This window comes from Choristoneura fumiferana, chromosome 25 (assembly GCF_025370935.1).
Source record: "Choristoneura fumiferana chromosome 25, NRCan_CFum_1, whole genome shotgun sequence".
Lineage (NCBI taxonomy): Eukaryota > Metazoa > Arthropoda > Insecta > Lepidoptera > Tortricidae > Choristoneura > Choristoneura fumiferana.
In genome coordinates, this window is record NC_133496.1 from 14,480,495 (window position 1) to 14,502,886 (window position 22,392).

Sequence of the window (22,392 nt, forward strand, 5' to 3'; positions counted from 1 at the left end):
TTTTGTCTTTGATTTGTCAAGGTGGCCAACATAACGCGTCTAATCCGTCTATCAGCAGCTCAACAACTAGCAGACTGCTAGCAAGTGTTTATGAATCATACTTCTTGACAACCGTCTATTAAGCTTAATCAGTCTGCTAAGTAACAGACCGATCAAACCTCAATTAAGGTTTTTTTATGAATAAGGCTGTTAACGTATAAGTATGCCTCAGGTCATGTTAGCTGGATTATTTCGCCAAGTGGTGTGGTGGAGTGGTGACGACTGCTACGAGGTTCGCGAAATAAAAGGCAGGTGGGTAATATAATGTATTGTATTCGACGTCTCTATTTATTTGACATAAATTTTCATGAACTTTAAAACTTAACCTAACCGCGGGGTCCGGCAGCAAGGCTCAGCCCGGCCCCACTGAAAGCAGGAGCTCTGCGAGGAACTTTGCGGGAGACCGCAGCTCGCTACTCGGAGACGGTGACCGTGAGCTGCTTGGAGCGGCTGGACTCGAAGCGGTCCATGGTGCGGATGTCCAGGATCATGCACACGGAGCCCGCCAGCGCCAGCAGCATCACGCCCGCCACCATCAGCCCCGACCTGCGGACAGACCCCCGTCAGTTGCCAGTTACACTTTACCTCACTGTTTATTTAAGTGACGTCTGTGTGCGAATTTGAACACCACGCTCGCCTCCCTCACGAACTCGCATTGGGGGGGTTTTTGGATTGAAATCCAAAATCATCGAGAGGTGGGATGAAGGACGAAACAAGTCGCATTATTATTATAATTATCTAGACTGGATTGATGTCCCACTGCTGGGCAAAGGCCTCCCCCCATATGTCCTCCATTCCTCCCGATCCAAAGCAGCCTGAGGCCAGTCGTCGAGAAATACATCCAGGTCGTCCCGCCATCTCCGTCTGGGCACAGGATAGGTATATATGTGGTCTGGGCCTACCCCGCCGTCGCCATCCGTCCTGTGGCATTTTTAGCCCACCGCAGTGGATGCATTCGGCTGTCATGGCCGGCCCAGTCCCACTTGCGCGATTGTTTAGTGAAGAAAAACGTTAGACCGCTTGCGCGGCGACGGCGAGCTCACCAGATGGGAGCCGTGGTGAAGCCCACGCAGTGGAACGCGTCCGCGAACTGCTCCGTGCTGTCCATGTAGGGCTGCATCTGGAACCGACAGAGACTGTCACATCACCGCCGGGCGCCGACCCGCCGAGGGCGACGGCGAGCGGCATCCGTTCATTTCGCAACTAACAGGTTTAGCAGGTGGTAGGACCTTGTGCAAGGTCCGCCCGGATTGCTACCACCATCTTGCTCGCTAATCCTGCCGTGAAGCAGCAGTGCTTGCACTGTTGTGTTTCGGCGTGGAGAGTAAGACAGCCGGTGAAATTACTGGCACTTGAGGTATCCCATCTAAGGCCTCTAGATTGGCAACGCATCTACAATCCCCCTGGTGTTGCAGGTGTCTATGGGCGGTGGTGATCTCTTACCATCAGGAGACCCTTTTGCTCGTTTAATATCAGCTGCTCGTCACCTTTTACGAAAGATTGCTTTTTCCGATGCATAGACGTTTATTATTGAGGAGTCCTGGTGTTTCACCAGCACCACCCGCTTTACCATATGCATTACGCGGAGCATAAATTGCTTAGCAACTGTGTCAAAGTTATTAAAATTCAACCCATGAAATACTTTTATTGAGTAGTTATAATATAAAAAAAAATATTAAATTTCACATCGATTCATAAATGACGGAGTTCTGAGGTAACAAACAAAAAAAATACAACCGAATTGATAACCTCCTTCCTTTTTGAAGGCGGTTAAAAAGGCAGACGACATAGTGTAGGAGGAACCTCAGCCTCAGCATGCGTACCTGGATGTCAGGGAAGGTGAGCGTGGCGCCGTCGCCCTGGTACACGAGCGGCTGGTCGCAGCGGTAAGACTTGCCGAGCACGGCGGCGGGCGCGGCAGGCGGCGCGGGCGCCAGCAGGCTGACGCTGGCGCCGCGCAGCTTCAGCTCCGCGCCCGCCGCCGCCCACCAGCCGCCCGCCTGCTTGAAGCTCAGCTCCAGCATGATCTGCAACCGCACCGTGCGAGTGCCACACTCAGCCACTGCCTGCTCGACCCGCCACTCCCGCCACTCCCGCCACTCCAGCCACTCCAGCCACTCCCGACCTCGAGCGCCGGAGGGCGGGTAGTGCTTCACAATAACAAATAGCGGTCGCACAGCATATAGGTAAACATGTTACTAAACATGTCGCAAATGTGTACCTAAAGTATTGAACTGTACATACACCATAATGTAGTCTTATCATTGGTAAGCATAAAATATAGCTCTGTAGAATAGGGTGTGTTCCCACCAGTACCATTGATAGTACTGTTATGGAACTCTATCATAAGTATACTCCATAGGTAATAGATGATATGAAAAGTAAATATGGCAATTTCAGGAAAGGACGATTGATGATCGAAACCTCAGTAACATATAGACTCTTTCACATCCTATGAAGAGTTACACATTTGGTTAGCACCAAAAAAATATCGCATACGATAGAATACAGTGGAATAGTTATTGTTTACTCTAACAGGCTCTAACGTACGACTCTAACATAAAACTGTGTGTGCCGGCGCTGGGTACAGACATGTGAGCCCGACATTAGGGGTAGTATGTAGAGAGACGGGGAGGTTACCTACCTTATCGCGGGAGGTGCCTGGCACGGCGAAGTTAACGACGAGGAAGGTGTAGAGGCGCGTGGTGCGCACGGTCTGCTCGCCGGCCAGCGCGTCCAGGCGCACGCGCGTCCCGTTGGCCAGCGCCAGCTCCGGCCAGCCCGACGACCGCACCAGCGCGCCCTTGCCCGGCTGACCTGCGGGCGCCACACACACACTCAGACACTTGCGCGCGAGTGACTGCAATGAGTGTGAACGAGCATTCGCGATTTAACTCACGCCTAGTCTCGCCTCGCGCCATGTGTATAGGAACTTCACAACAAACGTGACTTTATCACGAGTGAAAATAAAAACCCATCTTCCATCAGGTGCCATGCAAGACAGGAGACGAAGCACAAGGCGAGCTGGGCCGTGCATTGAGGGTAGGCAACGCTAGTGCTGGCGCTGGTGCTGCACACGTAAAGTAGCAGCAGGCAGCTGACCCTGGAATTGACCCACGGCACGCCACCGGAGGCGAGGTATAGAGCGAGATTTTAAATTCAGTATATTCCTGCACCGGCCTCGCCCCGCGCGTCGGCTAAATACTTACCGGAAGCATTGAAGAGCGCATAGGCCAACTTGACTTGAGGTTTCGTGGGGCGCTCCTCCTCGGGCGCGGGCGGCGTGGAGGACGACGGCGCAGGGTCCTCGGCGCCGCGCCGTACGCGCGCCCACTCGCTGGCGTCCGGGTAGTCCGAGGGGGGGCTTTGCGACACCGAGTTGCCTGCGGGAAGACCAGCAATTAGGCACATTCTGATGAGACATGACGGCAAGTAGCCGGAGAGCGCGGTTGAAGCTTACCGAGTATACCGAGCACGCGCCCGACTCCGTAGATGTCCTGGAGGCGGGCGAAAGTCTCCGTCATCTGGGCATCTCGCTCGGACCACGGGCCCTGCAGCGTCAGGACCTGGCGCAAATAAAGATTGATAAGTCACTCGGAAGGACCACCACAGACTCGAATAGAGGACAAAGAATGCAATCCTATAGCCCTCGGGTGACAGAATCTGAGGGTGCAGGGTCCTATATAGGCTCCACGGACACCGGCCGCGGGGTGCGGTTGCATTATATGGCTGCCGCCCGCCCGCGCCGCTGCCGGAGGCGGGGGCGCCGTGCACGCAGTGGGAGAGGGGGCTGCACTCCTGGAGTAGGTACATTCTTACAGCCTTATTCATAAAAAGTTAGAGCCTCCTTGAAGGCTCCTTGAAGGCCCGATGCTAAAAAACATGATTCATAAACGTCTGTTAGCGCTAATCAGTCGATCAAGGCTCTGCTAAAGTTAGAGCACCGTAGACCCTCCTTTATCTCCCTGCTAAGTCACAAAATGGCCGCCACCAGTTTGAACAGCTGACTTTGACAAGAGCAAAAAACCATACTGAAGATATTTATAGTGAAGGCAGGGCTACGCAAAGATTAAAAAAAAAAACTGGAAAATTTATTTTCAGGAATTTGTATTTAAAAATCCTCTAAATTAGCAACAATAAATTAACAATAAATATGAATAAAAAATTAGGATGATTAACATAATTATGGCTTTTTGCACAACATAAACATGCGAATCGGAAATGGCGGGAAAACAAACATCTCGCTTTTTATTTTTTTCCTGCTAATTTGCTGTCACTGCTGTCAATTTTTTTTTTAATTATCGATTAGGCCATTTTTTGTCTTTGATTTGTCAAGGTGGCCAACATAACGCGTCTAATCCGTCTATCAGCAGCTCAACAACTAGCAGACTGCTAGCAAGCGTTTATGAATCATACTTCTTGACAACCGTCTATTAAGCTTAATCAGTCTGCTAAGTAACAGACCGATCAAACCTCAATTAAGGTTTTTTTATGAATAAGGCTGTTAATCATTTATTTGATTTCTGACTTTTCTCATACGGCCTTATGAAGAAAAAAGAAGATTGCGACCTCTGTCGAAAACAGGACTGATTAGCATTAAAAATGTTCTTAAAAACTATTAACATAATTTTGTTAACTTAATTAACTGATGTACGTGACTCCGTCTGTAGAATTCGTTTCGTTTATTCCGCAAGAACTTATTCCATTTTCCGGGATAAAAACTATCCTATGTCCTTCCCCGGGACTCAAAATAAACAAATTCTACCGAATTTGATCTGAATCGGTTCAGCGGCTTAGACGTGACGAGGTGCCAAACAAACAGACTTACAAATTTGCGCATTTATAATATTAGAGGTAGTTGGGGTATTCGTTGTGTCGACGTTTCAAAAAGGTTGGCAAAAATAAAAACATTTCCATGTGATATCAACTAGTCGAGATTTCTTGGCCGTATCATTAATCGCCCCATCCGTGAATTCCGTAATACGCGGTATTCATTTGCTATTGAGAATGAAAGAAAGAAAGAAAAAGTTAATTCGGCAAACTTGTAGGTAGCATACATCAGGTACATAACTTAATGTTTAATTAAAGTCAACTTATAGCTAGCCGAAAGGGCTGGCAGCTCAGCAATGCTGAGGTACGGAACCACAGCGCTTATTTTCAGCTGCAGCCAAATAAAGAGAGAAAAAAAAAAAGAAAAATCGTGCATGCCTATTTGACACCTTGATAATATGTTATACATATAAGTATGTTATACATTATGGCCGTCTGACGGAGATTCTGCAAAGGGATAAGTTAAGTTAGCTTTTGTACATGATATGTATCTCATAATTTGACAATGGAATTATTTCTACTTCTTTATATGGGTATTGTATTTCACTTATTTCTAAATGTTTACATGATACATGATGATACTATACAATATCGCCAATTAACTGACGCTTTAGCATATGATCCTTTAATTTTAGCTTAAAACTAGCAATAGAGAGCGCAGTAGAGCGCAGTGGGGGCGGGAGATTGGTCCAGATTTTGGATGCGACGTATTTAAAACTTCCACGGAATGCATTTGTGTGGTGAGTATGAACGGCAAGACGACATAAACGAGTAGGTAGGTACCTACAGGGAGACTGGGTGATTTTTTCTGAAAGGTAGGGAGGTTTGCGGTGCTTAATAATACCGAAAAGCTGAGTACTGAGCTGAATATAACGTCGTGAGGACATATTTAAAATCTTAGCACGATTTATATATGGTGATACATGTGTTCTAGAAGGAATGTTGAAACAAAATCTTGCACATGCATTTTGTACTCTTTGTATCAAAGCTTTAGTTTTAGAAAGAAGACGTGGACCATAAACAGTATCAGCATAATTGTAAATTTAGACAAGATAAGAGATTCAACTAATTTGATGCGTAATTCAGTAGTAAGATAGTCCCGCACTCTGTACAGCACCTTCAAACGATAGAAACGATTTTGGGTGACCTCCATAATGTGAGATTCGAAACGCATTTCAGAATCCATTTTCAGACCTAAATTCCGCACTTGGTCAGTCTTTTCTATCACCTCACCATTAATGGTGATTTGAGGATTCTTAGAGTTGATTTTATTGACTTGGTGCTTCGAACCCATGACAATGTAGTTTGACTTGATGGGATTTAACGTAAGTGAGTTACGCACGGACCATTCACTTATTCTTGACAGGTCTTGATTTATTTGATCTACGGCTGGCTTTACATCGTTCGGTTTGTGCACGTCATCAGCGTACAAATGAAAACGACAATTTTTGATACATTGTACAATATCTGTAATATATAAGATAAACAACAACACTATTGCACACTATGAGTCGGCGTCGGTAGGTACTAAAGTCCCCGCGGCACCGTCGAGGCGCACTTCATTATTAAATTTTAATTTTAATTTTAAATGTATCAGCGGCTCTACTGACTGTAGAGACTAATTTCCCGAAATAATTTAATAATTTAATATACTGGGAAAGAACAATTTCGGGAAATTAGTCTCTACAGTCGCTCTACTATCCCATTCGTTGCGCTGCCCGGTAGAGCTGTTAATGTGATAAAGTTCCGTGACCATAAGTAAACTTTAACCAGCAGTTAAAAGATGGCGGTTTCTTGAATTAGGATTATTAAGCTCTGCTCCTAAGTAGCTATAATTGCTGTGTAGCTATTTTTCGTATTTTTTGCTAGCATAAAACTTACTGTGCTTTACGTAAGTCGGTATAAAAAAACTCAAGATGTCGCGTTGGTCTTCAAGTGGTACAGAATGAACTGCGTCACACCTAACTCTTAGTACTTGACAGCATGAGCATCAGTCTGTTCAAGCCTGTTGCTTATGTAATGTGGAAAGCGGATTTACAACAAATTGATTAATCATGGCGATTGGCGATATATCGCGTTTTTATACCGCCTCATCACTTCCTATAAAATATTCTAGTGTTGCTCCCCGCCACCCGCGACCCGCGGACACAGTCACGTCATGCACATTATAACTATTGACAGCAATGGATCCTGAGCTTATAAAGAAACAGATAAATTACATTTTCAAAAGAAAACATGGAAGAAAAAGTAATATAACGAATGAAATAGTCCTACTTAGTAGGTACTTACGTATAAATAAAATGGAAAATATTTAGACGTTTTTTCTCTCCGTCTGTAATCTGTAAACGCAGTTCAAAAATATTTTTCCGCTACATGAACGATCGAGTTAATAGGTAGGTACAGTCAACGTCATAAATAAGTGATCACTTTTGTACCTTGTCACTTTAACGTCATGTTTGAAAAGCCATACGAAATTGTGTAACGACTGAAAGCGACAAGTTGACACCCCATACATTTGCCAAAGAAATCATAGTGAAATTGAATACGAAAAAGTTCCATCCTGGTACATACGTGATTATGTGATATGATTATGGTGATGAACGATAAGGAAAGAGTGAATTATGCCATACCACTAAGGTCATGTTTACCATGACTTGTTTGTTTTGTTGATTGGCAAACACATCCACTAGTTTCACCATAATATACTTACAATCCCGAAAGTAAAGAAAATCGTTTTCATGAAAACGACAATAATAAACAAGTTTTGGTCACAACGTACTGTTTTATGTATCCATAGTACAAGCTTTGCTTAGTTTGAGACCAGTGCCCTGTTTATCAAAACTCACAAGTCTACACGTTCACAAGTTACACTTTACAAAGAAGTTTTCACACGTACTATTATATATTCTGTGCGTTCGTGTAAATTACGTCTATCAAAAAATAAACATATCAAAATAAATTATCACGGGTACAATGTAAAAAGTAAAAGCAAAATAATTACTACAAGAAAAAGATAGTATTTCTCTGGTTCGAGACGGGAGCGTTGATCGGCGTTGGCGTCGGGAGCTGACGACCTAAAAGAGCGAACTAGTTCCTTGAGGGGCGGAGAACTAAACCGAGCGCTCCTAGTAGTGAACTACAGATGCGGAACACTAAAAGGCGGGAATACTACTTTTTTTTAATGTCCGGTCAATATTATACACAGATAATATACCATTCAGCCATGCGTTTAAGTAGACATATTAAATGGCGGGAAAGGAATGCGGCATACATTTTTAATTTTTGAACTTACAAGTACAACCTACAAGTGTTTTATTTTACAAGCCCTATAGATATTTTTTGATAAACGTAATTTACACGAACGTGTAAAAACTTCTTTGTAAAGTGTAACTTGTGAACGTGTAGACTTGTGAGTTTTGATAAACAGGGCACTGGTTGTGATAGCAGCGGTGGCGGGGGCGGGGGCGGGGCAGTAGGTACCTGCGTCTCGTTGCTGACGTAGTCGGGGTGCACGTCGAGGAAGCCCTGCGGCAGCTGCAGCGCGGGCGCATGTCGCAGCGCGGTGCGCAGGCGCGGCAGGCGCGCCCCCGCCCCCGCGCCCGCGCCCGCCCCCGCGCCCGTGCTGCCGAACACCACCACGGCCGCCGGCTCCGCGTACAGCCGCGTCAGCTCGTCCTGCGTGAGGAAGCGCAGCGCCGGCCGCCGGTAGCGCTCCAGCGCCGCCGGCCCGAAGAACAGGAACGGGCCCTCCAGGTTGCCCAGCGCCAGCGACGCGCACCCCAGCACCAGCGCCGCCCGCCACATCGCGATCCGACGCTCGTCCTCGCGACCCCGCACTCGCGGACGCTGTGCGACCCCCGACCCCCGGCGCCGCTATCGACCGCCGCGCCGCGCACGCGCGACCCCCGGCTGCTGAACTGCGCAGGCTCGTTTCGTGAGGTCACGTGCGTGTTCTTCTAAACAGAGTCCATCAGTCATTCGCTACTTACGCTACGGGACGTCGGTTGACTGTGGTAACTTTTAATGAGCTCCCGATATTTCGGGACGTCTACCGAAGTACCGACGTCATCTATCCCATCTGGAAACGAATATGACTGCCTAATGTCCTAGACATGAATAACTTTCACGCCGAAACCGGAAAATCTATATGATTTTTGAGTATCAAACCGGCAACCGCGGCGTGACCTAAATAGAGGCTACTTTTCTCATCGAATTGCATTTGTTTGCAAAACTTGCATAGAAATATAATGTTCCTATCCTTTATTCTGATTTCGAAATAGATGCGACTAGAACTAAGGAGATTCAAAGTTATATTAATTATTACATAGTTAGTGGTTAGCTTAGTTTCGACTTCAAAACTAGAGGTTCCGGGTATGTGGTGGGTAGTCATTTGTAAATATAGGTACTTAATTATTGTACTGAACTGAAGGGTCCCAAAAATAAGAATGCACTTTATTTAATTTATTAAAGCCTACTTGCTTGCTACTGAATCGCTTTTGTAATGCTACGATGAAACAATAATAATTTGAAGACTTTATACAATCTAAGATAGCGTGTCGTTAGCTTGTTGTAGGTGCGGTATAACGACATCTATGGATAACTTTACAAATCAAATAATTTTAGAAAAACATGTATGAATTGGTTTTGAACTATGACACAACATTAAGTATAATTTAAATAACATAACAAACCTTTTAAACATTAAACAACTCCAAAATTACCTACAAAATATGGTGAAACTAGCCCCATCTGTTATTAGATAGTTGAACCGTGAAAACAATATTATTTTAAAATGTAGGTTTTAGACAATAATTGTTGAGACGTGAACAATTATGTTGTCGTGCGTGGACGCTTGTGTTCGACACGAGTCATGGATTCTATAATAATGTTTGATTGTCTCGTCAATGTATTTGGAAACTCCATCAGTTCTAATGCCCAGCATCGGCCACCACCCTTCACTGACATCGATTTACCTAAAACATTATCAAGCAATAGTTATTTCACTTACGAATAATTATGTAAATAATACCTACATACGGTAACTTTAAACCTAGCAAAAAGTTTTAATAAAGCTTTTAAGAGTTAAGAATTGTTTTCCCAGGCGGCCATGCTTTCTCCTTTCACTATCGCGAGGCTGTCGTATCGACATGATGGAGTTTAATGATTTATTTATTCCTTCAATTGATTGAGTCATTGTGAATGTAATTTGAGCAACTTAATGATTCAATAGGAATGTTTTACTTTCATTACGGAGACTTGATATTAGTTGCAAAAAAAAACACTTGCTGTTCAAATTATTTTTCAAAACTTCGTAGGTATTTATGTTGGATCTATGTAGAGAGAGACACAGAATAAGTAATAGTACAAGTAACATAAGATTACTTTTTATGCTCCACTAGTCAAAGCCATCAGGCAGACGAGAACAGCCCCGCACAAAAAATATTTTTACAATTTGCCAACATGACATTAGTTAAATGATATTGTAACGGATAACTCACGTCTTAAACCGAGTTTAGCTCGACTGTTTCGGGCTATTTCGTAGCCCTTCTTCTCAGGAGCACGCGACTCGGCGGCTGCCGCAACACGCACACTCAGTGCACTCTCCTCAGTGCTCCTGTGAAGAAGTGCTACGAAATAGCCCGAAACATGTCGAGCTAAACTCGGTTTAAGACGTGAGTTATCCGTTACAATATCATTTAATATGAGTGAGTCTGACGGTAGTTTCATGTCCAAAATGACATTAGTTAGTAGAGCAAAGGCACTGCAAAAGTTCCACCCTGGGACATGCATGGCGTGACTCAGTTTGTTCGAGTGTATTATAGGTACTTAGTGCATCTTTTTGTCAGCACACAAATAAAATATCTTTTTGTTTGCTTTTATTCTTTAGTAAGTACATACATATCTACTCTGGGGTATTATAGTAGAGGCGAAAGACCCCGGTCGGTCTTTATTGAAATATCGAGTGCTCAATTCATGTACATATTTTACTGGTGGGCTTAATTTCGTGCCCTAACTCCACGCAGACTCGGAGTCGGAGTGCACACAAGAGCGCCTGACTTTTCTTACGAGCAAAGTTATTTTTGTTCTCAACATTGGTATTTTAGCATTTGGTATTTGTTTATTAGTAGGCAGGTCGCCTGGACTGGTGCGTGAATTCTTAATTCTAATTTGGAAGTTGTTTATTTCAGAATATTATTTTGAAATTTGTTCGACCGTGATGTCGTTGGTAGGCGACCAACTATAGCTACATGTTGTGTAGTACCGAGATTGCTTGATGAGCTTGTTGCAGCCCGACGGGAGCTTCCGGACGCCTGGCGGAGACTCCAGGTCAGCGGCGGGCGGAAGAGAGCAGGGGGCATGCAATAAGTCGGGGTGCACCCTCCCCGGAGAGCCACTTGCTTCGATTAGGTATAAAGTAGGGGCGAGAATGTCTTAAGTACCGTGAATCTTAGCAGGTACGGCATAGAGTTGCGTAGCAAATAAGTCTATACCCATTATACCTACCTATAGCTGCAGTACTTTTGTCATATTTTTTGATACTTTTACTTTTAAGAACTGCATTCATTTGTTTGGCAAAGTAAAATAACGGCATTGGACCTTCATTGGACCTTATTCACTAATACCCTTAATTTTCAAATTACCATGGGCTCATAATACCTAGGTATATAGATTTCAAGTTGTCTCATTCTTAAAATGAACGAAATTCATTAGGACTTTGACCTAAAACGTCATATTCTTTATATGTATACCTAAAGATTAAAATGCACAATTCCTTCAAATACCAAATGACTGAAATGACAAAATATTAAAATAACTCAAACCGAAAACACGCAAATGGCAAAATGCCTAATTTTTTTTCACAAGTGTTTTTGTTTCTTTAAAAAAATATGGCTCTGTCCATCGGAGGACAATTTTGCCAGTGTCTAGTAGTTTTTACCGTTGTACGGGAAAAAAATTCTAGAAAACGAAATATGAGAGGTAATGGTGGATGAACGATGACAGCGCGACTCCTTTTCACAAGTGGTTATTTGAGAATGGTTTCATGTTGATATTATGACTTATGCATTAAAGTAGGATGTAGCAAAATGGTTAACCATAGAGTTTGTGCCAAAAGATTACCGTCGCGGCAGAAAAAGGATTCATCTTATTTAAAAATTGACAATCTCAGTGTAATACTTTAGGTATTTTGACATTTGGATACCTGTGGTTATTTGGAACACCTCTCGTTTTGTGTCGTATATCAAGACCATGACGCAGCTTTACGCCTTTTATGTTCCTACTAAAAATATAAAACGTTAGGTAAAGACGTAAAATATGGATTTATTGACACTTTTGTCTAAAAATCGCGTCAAATAGCCCGGTTTTACGGTAAGTACTTATTTTTGAAACTTTGAATAAGTTCATATTAATTTTACACTTGACTGTACATACAAACTGAATTACTACTATGGTGGAACCTTTTCGTTGCAAACGTTAAGTTGACCATAGATCTGCAAAAATCATCGTGAAATTGAGTGCGACAACGAATTTGTAGCGGAGGATTAGGGGTAAATGAAAATGAAACAATAAGATTTTCTTGAAAATAATCATTAAGTGTATTTATGAGATAGCGGCTAGCAGCAACGCGGCGCAGACGACGGCGGCGACTTCGGCGGCGGCGGTGGCGGCGCGGGGGGCGCGGGGGCCGCGGGGGGCGCGCGACGGCGCGAACAGCGAGCCCTGCCCTTTCTCTGCAACAACACCCACCACGCTGAGTCGCTGACTGCGAGTACGCCGCGACCGGCGACATGCGCTGGCGCTGACCCACGGCCACGCTCGCGATGTGAATCCGGTCGCACCTCGTTCCCGTTTGTTCTTTAGCTGTCTTTGTCCGACGACAAGAGTTTAGAATTAAGGCTCTAGACATCTTAAGCGCGAGAACCTGAAGACCGTGGCAGTTTTACCGTTATTGCATCGCATCACATAACGACTTGCGCCGTAAGTTCATGGATCACGCTCGAATGTGGAAAGGTTACATCTATTGCCGCACACGACGGGTTTTGACGCTTTGTACCAGATTCGAAAAACGTCAGATTTTCGTAGTAGCCCTGCTGAGCCGAAAATGCTAAATAATGCTGACAAGAAACGAATCGGGCAATCTGCGAATCTGGCGTTTTGCGAATCTGGTACTACTTATGCGAATCTGGTATACTGCAAATATGAAAATCTGGCGTTCTGCGAATCTGGCGTTCCGCGAATCTGGTGTTTTTCGAATCTGGTACAAAGCGTCAAACCCCTTAGTCATCTAGTTATTTACGGCGAACTTGGTAGGCATTGTGCATACATAAATTTTTGATGGCAAATAAAAAAACCGGCCAAGGGCGTCTCGGACACGCCCAGGATAGGGTTCCGTATTGTTTGTTTGTTTGTTTGTTTATACTCTTTATTGTACAAAAAGGAAAAACAAAAAGGTTACATAAATAAAAGTTGTGTTAAGTACAAAGGCGGACTTATCCCTGCAGGGATCTCTGCCAGTCAACCTTTGAGTGGTAGAGGAGCAATCCAAAAAACAAGGATCGACAAATAGAGCAAAACATTTGAACAAATATAAATGCATATATAAACCTCAAATACCTAACTATATACAATCCGTATTATAGCCATTACAAAAAAATCGAGTAATATTTTTCAAAGGATTTCGTATTGTGTACGGAATCTTCCAAGTTTAGGTATGTTTTATACCTTAGACTGCTATTTACTCTTAAACTACTAATAATTCTCAAGCCATCGTAGCCGCTATAATTTTCCTTGCAAATTTGATACATTTACTACCATTCTGAATTTTTCCAAATATTTTCCACCCAACAGTTTAGATTTTAAAGGGGGGGGGGACGCTCGATTTTAATGAAAATTTTCACTTTATACTTAGTTGAATATTTGGCAAACAGATCACTAAATCGAAAAACCAACGATAACCCACACTGTAGGTTTAATCGAGAAAAAAAAACACCCCCACTACGTCTATGGGAGGTACCCTAAAATTTTTTTTTTGTTCTTTATTTTACCACTTCGTCGGCGTGACTGATATGTAGGTATATTATGCTAAATTACAGCTTTCTAGTACTAACGGTATCTAAACTTAGCCGCGGACGGACAGACAGACAGACCGACAGACGTGGCGAAACTATAAGGGTTCCTAGTTGACGACGGAACCCTAAAAACAGTAATAAGTGTAACACAAAGTAGATTAAAGTGCATGTCTCACTGCGGTCGGAGGGGTCGGTGACGCCGCAGGCGCGGTAGGGCGTCGTGCGCTTGCGCTTGCTGTCGACGAAGCCCGGCGCCGCCACGCTCGGCGCGTCCAGCCGCCCCGACGACAGCAGCCTGCCACCACACGACACGAGTCACGACACACATTCATCGGCATCGCACAAGGTACGAACGAATACAGGCACACTCGTATAAACTGAACCGTGTACACCATCATCAATGTATAATATGAGCCTGAGGTACCATGGTGGAACCTTTCTGGTACTAATTTCATGTTGACGTTGACATCCCATACTTTTGTCAAGGAAATCATTAGAGAAATAGATGAAAGTCTTCTTCTTCTCTTTTAAGATATGGCTTTTCTGTCCTAATTAATAGGACAATTTCGCCAGTGGCAAGGTAAACTCTCTTTGAGAGGGACATTGTACGGTGGTTGTAGTTTTTGCAACTTGATAGTAAAATTCCAGAAACCACGTGGAGACAACTTGCGCATTAAAAAATGCCAGACACGAGAGCAATATAGAATTTTGTGATCACTGTTCACTGTTAAAGTTAATCGCCGCATAAAACACCATCAAAATTTTACTTCAACTAGCCAAAGAAACAGAAATAGCAAAATTAGATATTGTCTACATCCGACATGTTCGAATGCTACAAATCGAATCCTAGATGAAAGTCAATCAGTTTGTTTGACTGACGTAGGAAAGGTCGAAAGTAGTCGTAAGCATTCTTTTGGCATTCTTATTCCTTCAATGGAAAAGCAGTTGATTGATACATTTATGCCTGCGTCTAACTAGGTTCGACTTAAAAGGCACCCTCTGCTCGGAAATGATGGAGATCAGAATACTATGTATCTATTGTAGTAACATAAATATCACTCTAAGCCAATTTTCAGAAGAAGAGTTTCCTCTTATGAAAAAGATCCTGGCTGGACCACCAGGGTGTCACTACCAGATTATTTGTATGGTCTGTCACCAGATTATACCGGGTGGGGCCTGTTGTAACACGGGCAAATAATTAAAACATAGGTCGTACTCGTCAAACTGAGCAACACGCACATGACACTCAATACCGTATTAACTCAAAATAAAACTGTATTGAATAATAATTTTAATGTAACCTCTACATAGAACTTATCATGTAATACAGATGCATTTTGAGTTAATACTGTATTAAATGCCATGTCCAACAGTGGTGTAGGGGTTATAGCACGCAGCACGGAATGCTGAGGACCTGGGTTCGATTCCCAGTGCTGGTCTCTTTTTCTGTTTTTTCTGTGCATCCATGTCTCAGTTTGTATTTTCGATATGGTTTCACGGGATACCCGTAAAAGTAACAAATTTGGAGTTGAAATAAAAAATACAAAAAGACTCCAAAAAAACAATCATAATGTCATGTACGATTTAGTTCAACGACTTTTAAAAATAATTGTTTTTTATTTTATTTTTATTGCACTTTAAAGTTTACACACACGCACTAGCACAGGCAGCTAGTATATATATATACTGCGTGACAGGCGACGTCAGTTGGGCTCTAGGATGGCGTGCATTGAATTTACGATTAAGTTTGTTATAAAAAAAAAAAACAAAAAAAAAGTTAAGTTTTGATTTTAATTAAGTGGGACCATGATGATCCAATTGCCGGTGATCTATATAGCCTCTGTTTTAAATATTATCCCCGGTTCTGGGCCCCACACTGTATAGGTAATGTACGATGTACATGATATCATTTTGCGCACGCTCAGCAAGTTCCTTTTTTACTTTACTTGCCTTTGTAACAGCAAGTGCACGAGTTCACGACAGCCTTTCTTAGTGTGCGCACACATTTTATTGATTATAATAAATTGTAATTATAATAAACAATTTACTATTCTACATCAAGTTTTTATTATCTAAACGAGAACAAGACATCAACAAGTACTCATACATAAAAGTGGTCCTTCGAACCGTTTTGGTGTTTTTTTTGTGTATTCCTTGAGAGATAGCGAATCGGTCCGTCGGCCTCCCACAAGCGGGTCTCACCGGTCGGATTGAGAAGGCGCGAATATCATTCGAGGATATACAAATTAAGGCACCGAAAGGAACCAGCAAGCTAAGGAAGCAAGTCCTATCATAATATTCAGCAAGCTAACAAGATTAACAAGTCATCAAGTGAAAGGAATTACTGTCGGAACGCGAAACATTTCTATCAAGAAAACAAATCAAGTATCCTGACGAATAAAAGACAAATAAGTACGTACTAAAATCAAGAAACAAAACAAATACACAAGAATTAACAGCACTCACCATGGAGGCTGTATTAGAAACTCAAAAACTTTTAGTAACCGCGATACAGCAGGTGCGGACCAATTTCAAGAAAGATGGTCCCGAACGCAAGACGGCTGAATATGTGAAACGGCGTATAGAAACATTAGATTCGCATTGGAATGAATTTCAAAATAATCATAACATTTTGGCTAAAGATCTCACTTCAGATCATGATTACTTTAAGGGAGGATATTATCAAGAAACAAGAAATATCTATCTCGAGACACGAGAACTGATGAATAAATCAATTTTAATAAAACCAGCTACGCCCTTGAATATACCGAAGCCACCAGAGAAAGCGGGGGGTTCTCCACTTGTGTCACCATCAGGAACAAGAATGGAAAATGTATGGGAGCAGCAGAGACAAGCTACATCTAGGGGTATACACAGCAAGTTAGACGACATGATAAAAAAGCAAATGAGTAATTTCAAGGCCTTTGCTCGTACTGTGGGAAGTATTCAGGTGGATGACATACACGAGAAGTGGGAGTTTGAAGATACGTTGAATTCCATAAAGTCCCGATGGAAGGCGATAGACACGGCGCACTGGGAAATAGATAGTGAATTAGATGGAACTAACCAAGAGTATGAACGATTATTTAGTGAACAAGAACAGCGCTATAATGACATAAAACGGGCTATAAATAGCAAGTTATGGTCTGTTTCTCATCGAGAAAAATCCACACCTCAGTTAGATATTCCAATATTTTCTGGAAATTACCAACAGTGGGTGTCCTTTAAGGATCTCTTCTGTGAAGCAGTACACAACAATCCTTCTCTCTCAAGCGCGCAGAAAATGCAGTTCCTCAAGGGCAAGTTGAGGGGCGAAGCAGAGCGCTTAATTCAGCACTTACAAATTAGTTCTGAAAATTACCAAGCAAGTTGGGAAATTCTGAACCATCGCTACCATAATCAAAAATTAATATTTACGTCACACATGAACACCTTGATGAACATTCCGGTGATGCAGCATAGCTCAGCAGTGCAAATCAAGCGCCTACATGATGTAATCAAAGAGTGTTTAAACGCTATCAAGAACTTAGGCGTCCAAATAGATACATGGGACCCTATTCTCATACATATTTTGAGTCAAAAGTTAGACGCAGAGACGCACAAAGATTACATGGAGTCGTTGCAGCGTCCAAGAGATTTACCAGAAATGAGCGATTTTCTGTTATTTTTGGAAAATAAATTCACCGCTATGGAATCTTTACGCCGCAAACAAGAGAACGGTCAAAAACCCATCATGAGCGTCCCTACAAATACAGCAAAACCAGAAAGGTCTCATTTTAGACCTTACCACTCAAGCAACAAGGCTATTTCTCAACCAAGCCAATGTGTGAAAAATATTAAATTAAATTGCGCAATATGCAACAGTAATGAACATAGAATTTATTACTGCGGAAGATTCCTGGAAATGTCACCGTCAGTAAAACGACAAACAATTGCGAAACTTAACTTTTGCAATAATTGCTTGTTCAGTCACAATGGCAAGCCATGTACATCAAACAATCGATGCCGCGAGTGTAACGGGAATCACAACACAATTTTACATGACGCTTTCGCAAGGCATAGCAACATGACACCCGGTCACGTGCCATACAAGGTGCCGCCGACCGCCTGTACAGAGAAAACTAATTTACACGTGGCGCAACAAGATGAAATACAAGAAACACTACTCGCGACTGCCCTAATTCAAGTTTGGGGAGCTGATGCAGTACCAAGAATAATGCGCGCCATCATTGATCAAGGGTCGCAAATCTCCCTAATTACCGAGCATGCGGCGCAAATATTAGGCCTGCCCCGGCAAAAATGCAATGGAGTCATTACTGGGGTCGGCTCCAAGGACACCACCTGTAAAGCAAAATTAAATATTAACTGCAGCTCAATGTCTGAAGATTACTCGTTTACAGTTGAAACTTTTATTATGAGAAGCTTAACGAGAAGCTTACCACACGCAACTTTCAGAAAACCTAACTGGGATTATTTACACAAGATCAAGTTAGCAGACCCTGACTTCAATATCAGCCGTCCTATTGATATCCTGTTGGGCGTAGATATTTATTCAAACATCCTTTTGGAAGGCCTGCGTAGAGCAAATAATTTAGCGCCAATCGCGCAACAGACGCGACTTGGCTGGATTTTGTGCGGCAAGACACAAACGCAATGCACCTATCAATGTAACATCGTTTTAAACAACATGGAAGATATACAACGATTTTGGCAAATCGAAGATATCTCTGAAAGCGACGGTCACGCCATCGAAGATAGTCAATGCATACAGTTTTACAAGTCAACCACTACAAGAAGAGACGACGGAAGATACGAAGTCAGGCTACCATTAAAACCCATGATACAAGACTTAGGCGAATCGAAACACAAGGCCATCGCCCAATTTATGCAATTAGAAAGAAAGTTCAATAAAAACAAGGACATTGCTCGAGAATACAAGGCTTTTATCGAGGAATACAGAAGATTGGGACACATGACACCTGCAACACAAAATTTGGAACAAGAATACTTTATGCCACACCATTGCGTCATACGTAACGATTCTTTGACAACTATGTTAAGAGTTGTTTACAATGCTTCAGAACGTGCGACAAATGGAGTCAGCCTCAACGACTGCATGTACTCAGGGCCCAATCTGCAACAAGACTTGTTAGAACTTATTTTGAAGTGGAGGCAACACCGTGTGGCTTTTACTGCCGACATTGAAAAAATGTTTCGGCAAATATGGGTCCACCCCAAAGATCAACATTTACAAAAAATAATATGGCGCGACACACCGCGTGATTTACTACAAGAATATCAGCTTACAACTGTGACGTACGGCACCAAGGCCGCACCGTTTCTGGCCATGATGACGCTCCGTCAGCTGGCCGAAGATGAAAAAAATAGTTACCCTGACGCAGCACAGGTAGTAAAAAGCTGCTTCTACATGGATGACCTTATTCATGGAGCACAAGATGTCAAATCCGCAAACCAACTAAAACAAGACTTAATAAAACTGCTACAATTGGGTGGATTTAATCTCAGAAAATGGAACTCTAATTATCAAGAATTATTACAAATGAAACAAGATAAAGAGAAACAAGGAAACTATATTTTCAAACAAGAGGGATCGACAAAGACCTTGGGCATTCACTGGGATCCAGAGCAAGACTCATTTGTTTTTCAGTCAAAACTTGAGACACAAACAAGAGACAAGGTAATAACTAAACGAATATTATTATCGGATATATCCAAATTATTCGACCCAGCGGGATGGCTTACCCCCGTCTCCATCAAATTGAAAATTTTATTTCAAAAAATATGGGAGGTCAACATTAACTGGGACGACAAGATACCCGAAAACATACATTCAGAATGGATACAAATTAGACAAGATTTGGCAAACATAAATCAATTACAAGTACAACGTTGGTTAGGCACCGGCGCCGGCGCGAATATCGAATTACACGGATATTGTGACGCGTCGCAGCAAGCCTACGCCGCGGTGATATATTGTAAACAAACAGAAGACGAAAATTCAAAAATTGTTTTAGTTGCTGGGAAATCAAGATTAGTGCCTCACAAGAAGAAAATTTCGCTGCCAAGATTAGAGCTTTGCGGAGCACTCTTACTTTCCAAATTAATGCATAAGGTCAAGCAATGTTTACCTAACATCAACATCAAGGTTTATGGATGGACAGACTCAACAGCCGTCCTAGGGTGGCTACAAGGACACCCCGAACGGTGGACACCATTTGTCTCCAACAGAGTTCGTCAGATTAACGAAGTGATTCCGTCAGGAAGCTGGCAGCACGTTAAATCATCAGAAAATCCTGCAGATTGTGCGAGCCGAGGCTTAACTGTTGCCCAATTGAAAACACATCCCTTGTGGTGGCAAGGTCCTACCTGGCTACCTAGCTACAAAAAAGAAACACAGGAAATATGTTACAAGACCGAAGAAGAAGTGAGAAAAATGAAACAAGTCGGAGTTGCATTACACGAAAAAAACATCATCCAAACTATGCTAGAAAGTTACAGTTCGTTCAACAAGGTCACTCATGTACTAGCATGGATACGGCGTTTCTTAACAAGAAAACAGGATAGAAAACAACAAGCCTATCTTACACTATCCGAACTGAAGGATGCAAAAATTCAAATTATCAAGCTAGTACAAGCACAGATGTTTAGCGAAGAAATAGAAAGCATTAAAAAAAGCAAGAAAATTTCAAAAACAAGTAAGATTTTGGGATTGGATCCCTTCCTGGATGATCATGGTCTCCTGCGAGTCGGGGGAAGATTAAAGCACGCTCAAATCAGCCCCGAAATGAAAAATCCTATAATTTTGCCCTATGACAACAGATTAACGAGATTAATAATCGACGACGCACACAAGCTCACGTATCACGGCGGGACTCGAGTTACATTGGCATTCGTACGGCAAAAATACTGGGTGATTAGTGGAAATAGAGCCACTAAGAAATTCGTACGTCAGTGTGTGACCTGCAAAAAACATAGGCCATATAAACAAGAACAGTTAATGGGCGACTTACCAGGTGCACGGGTGAATCCATCTCGTCCATTTTATCACACAGGGGTGGATTTCACGGGGCATGTTTACATCAAGGCCAACAAGGGCCGAGGCATAAAAACCACAAAAGGTTATGTTGCTGTATTTGTGTGCCTGGCAACAAAAGCCGTTCACCTGGAGTTAGTCTCCGACCTCACCGCATCAGCCTTCATCGCCGCCCTTCGTAGAATGTCAGCTCGAAGAGGAACACCACGCCACCTCTACAGCGACAACGGCAGAAACTTTGTAGGTGCAAACCGAATTATACAAGAGGAATATCAAGAAATACAACAAGTTTTTGACGACCAACTGAAGAAAGAGATAACGGAATTGGAAATCACATGGCACTTTAACGCACCGTCATGGCCATCAGCTTCTGGTCTATTTGAAGCCGCAGTCAAGAGTTTTAAATACCATTTTAAAAGAGTTATCGGAGAACAAATCCTCACCTTCGAAGAGTTCTCAACGCTGTTATCACAAATAGAAGCATGTCTTAACTCGAGACCACTCTGCCCCATCTCAGAAGACCCAGAAGACTTAAACTACTTGACACCTTCGCATTTCCTCGCCAGTGGACCCATACTTACGTTGATTGAGACAGAAAGAGACCTGCGGACTCGATGGAAATTAACGCAGAAAATTTTTCAAGATTTATGGAAACGTTGGCGCTCTGAATATCTCACCACATTGACATCAAGATGCAAATGGAAACAAGCCAGGGAAAACGTGAGAATAAATGACGTAGTACTTATACATGACGATAACATGCCCCCAGGCAAGTGGTTAATGGGCAGAATCGTCGAGCTTCACCCGGGACAAGATGGGCTAGTTAGAGTTGTGACATTGAAAACCAAGAGCGGATACCTCAGACGGCCTGTCACTAAAATTTCTATTCTAACGGAAGGCAAACAGCAAGATGAAGCTAATCAAAGCGAAAACAAACAACAAGAAAAAAGCAGCGCGCGAAACAGGTACAGCTTAACATCTATGTTTACTGCAATATTATTCTTCATGACATTGATATCAAGTTCTAATGGCATGATAAGCACGACAGAATTCAGGGAAAATCAAGGCTTATATTTTGACAAGGTTTCAAATATGCAATTGATAAGAAGCGAATGGAAGCTCGTCGTTTTTTACGAATTGAAACCGTATTGGCAAGGCATAGAGGCGTTACAACAATATATATCGACTTTAGATAGAACATGGACAGACGCGCAACTACAATCACAGTTCAGCGCAGTACTACTCCAATTACGTCACGGTGTCACTGAACTGGAATACTACAATCAGCTGCTAATGAGTCACAATGTACAAACGCAGTCGACCCACGCCCGCAAGCGCCGCGGTATAATCAATGCAATTGGATACCTCGCCGGAGACTTATTCGGCGTATTAGACGAAAGA

The 22,392-nt window shown here is 42.8% G+C and overlaps 1 protein-coding gene across 1 annotated transcript in view; it reads right to left on the bottom strand.

The window, feature by feature from the left end:
- Nucleotides 1–294: 294 nt before the first annotated feature.
- The window catches only part of Rsod (superoxide dismutase family protein Rsod), a 37,004-nt gene continuing 14,906 nt past the window's right edge, over nucleotides 295–22,392 (bottom strand). The window contains exons 15-22 of the mRNA XM_074107427.1: nucleotides 14,113–14,232; nucleotides 8,350–8,629; nucleotides 3,500–3,605; nucleotides 3,249–3,422; nucleotides 2,684–2,856; nucleotides 1,863–2,066; nucleotides 1,083–1,159; nucleotides 295–585 (exon numbers count right to left, since the gene is read on the bottom strand). Of these exons, the coding sequence (XP_073963528.1) occupies nucleotides 453–585; nucleotides 1,083–1,159; nucleotides 1,863–2,066; nucleotides 2,684–2,856; nucleotides 3,249–3,422; nucleotides 3,500–3,605; nucleotides 8,350–8,629; nucleotides 14,113–14,232 (1,267 nt within the window). The 3' untranslated portion in view covers nucleotides 295–452. The remainder of the gene's footprint in view (nucleotides 586–1,082; nucleotides 1,160–1,862; nucleotides 2,067–2,683; nucleotides 2,857–3,248; nucleotides 3,423–3,499; nucleotides 3,606–8,349; nucleotides 8,630–14,112; nucleotides 14,233–22,392) is intronic.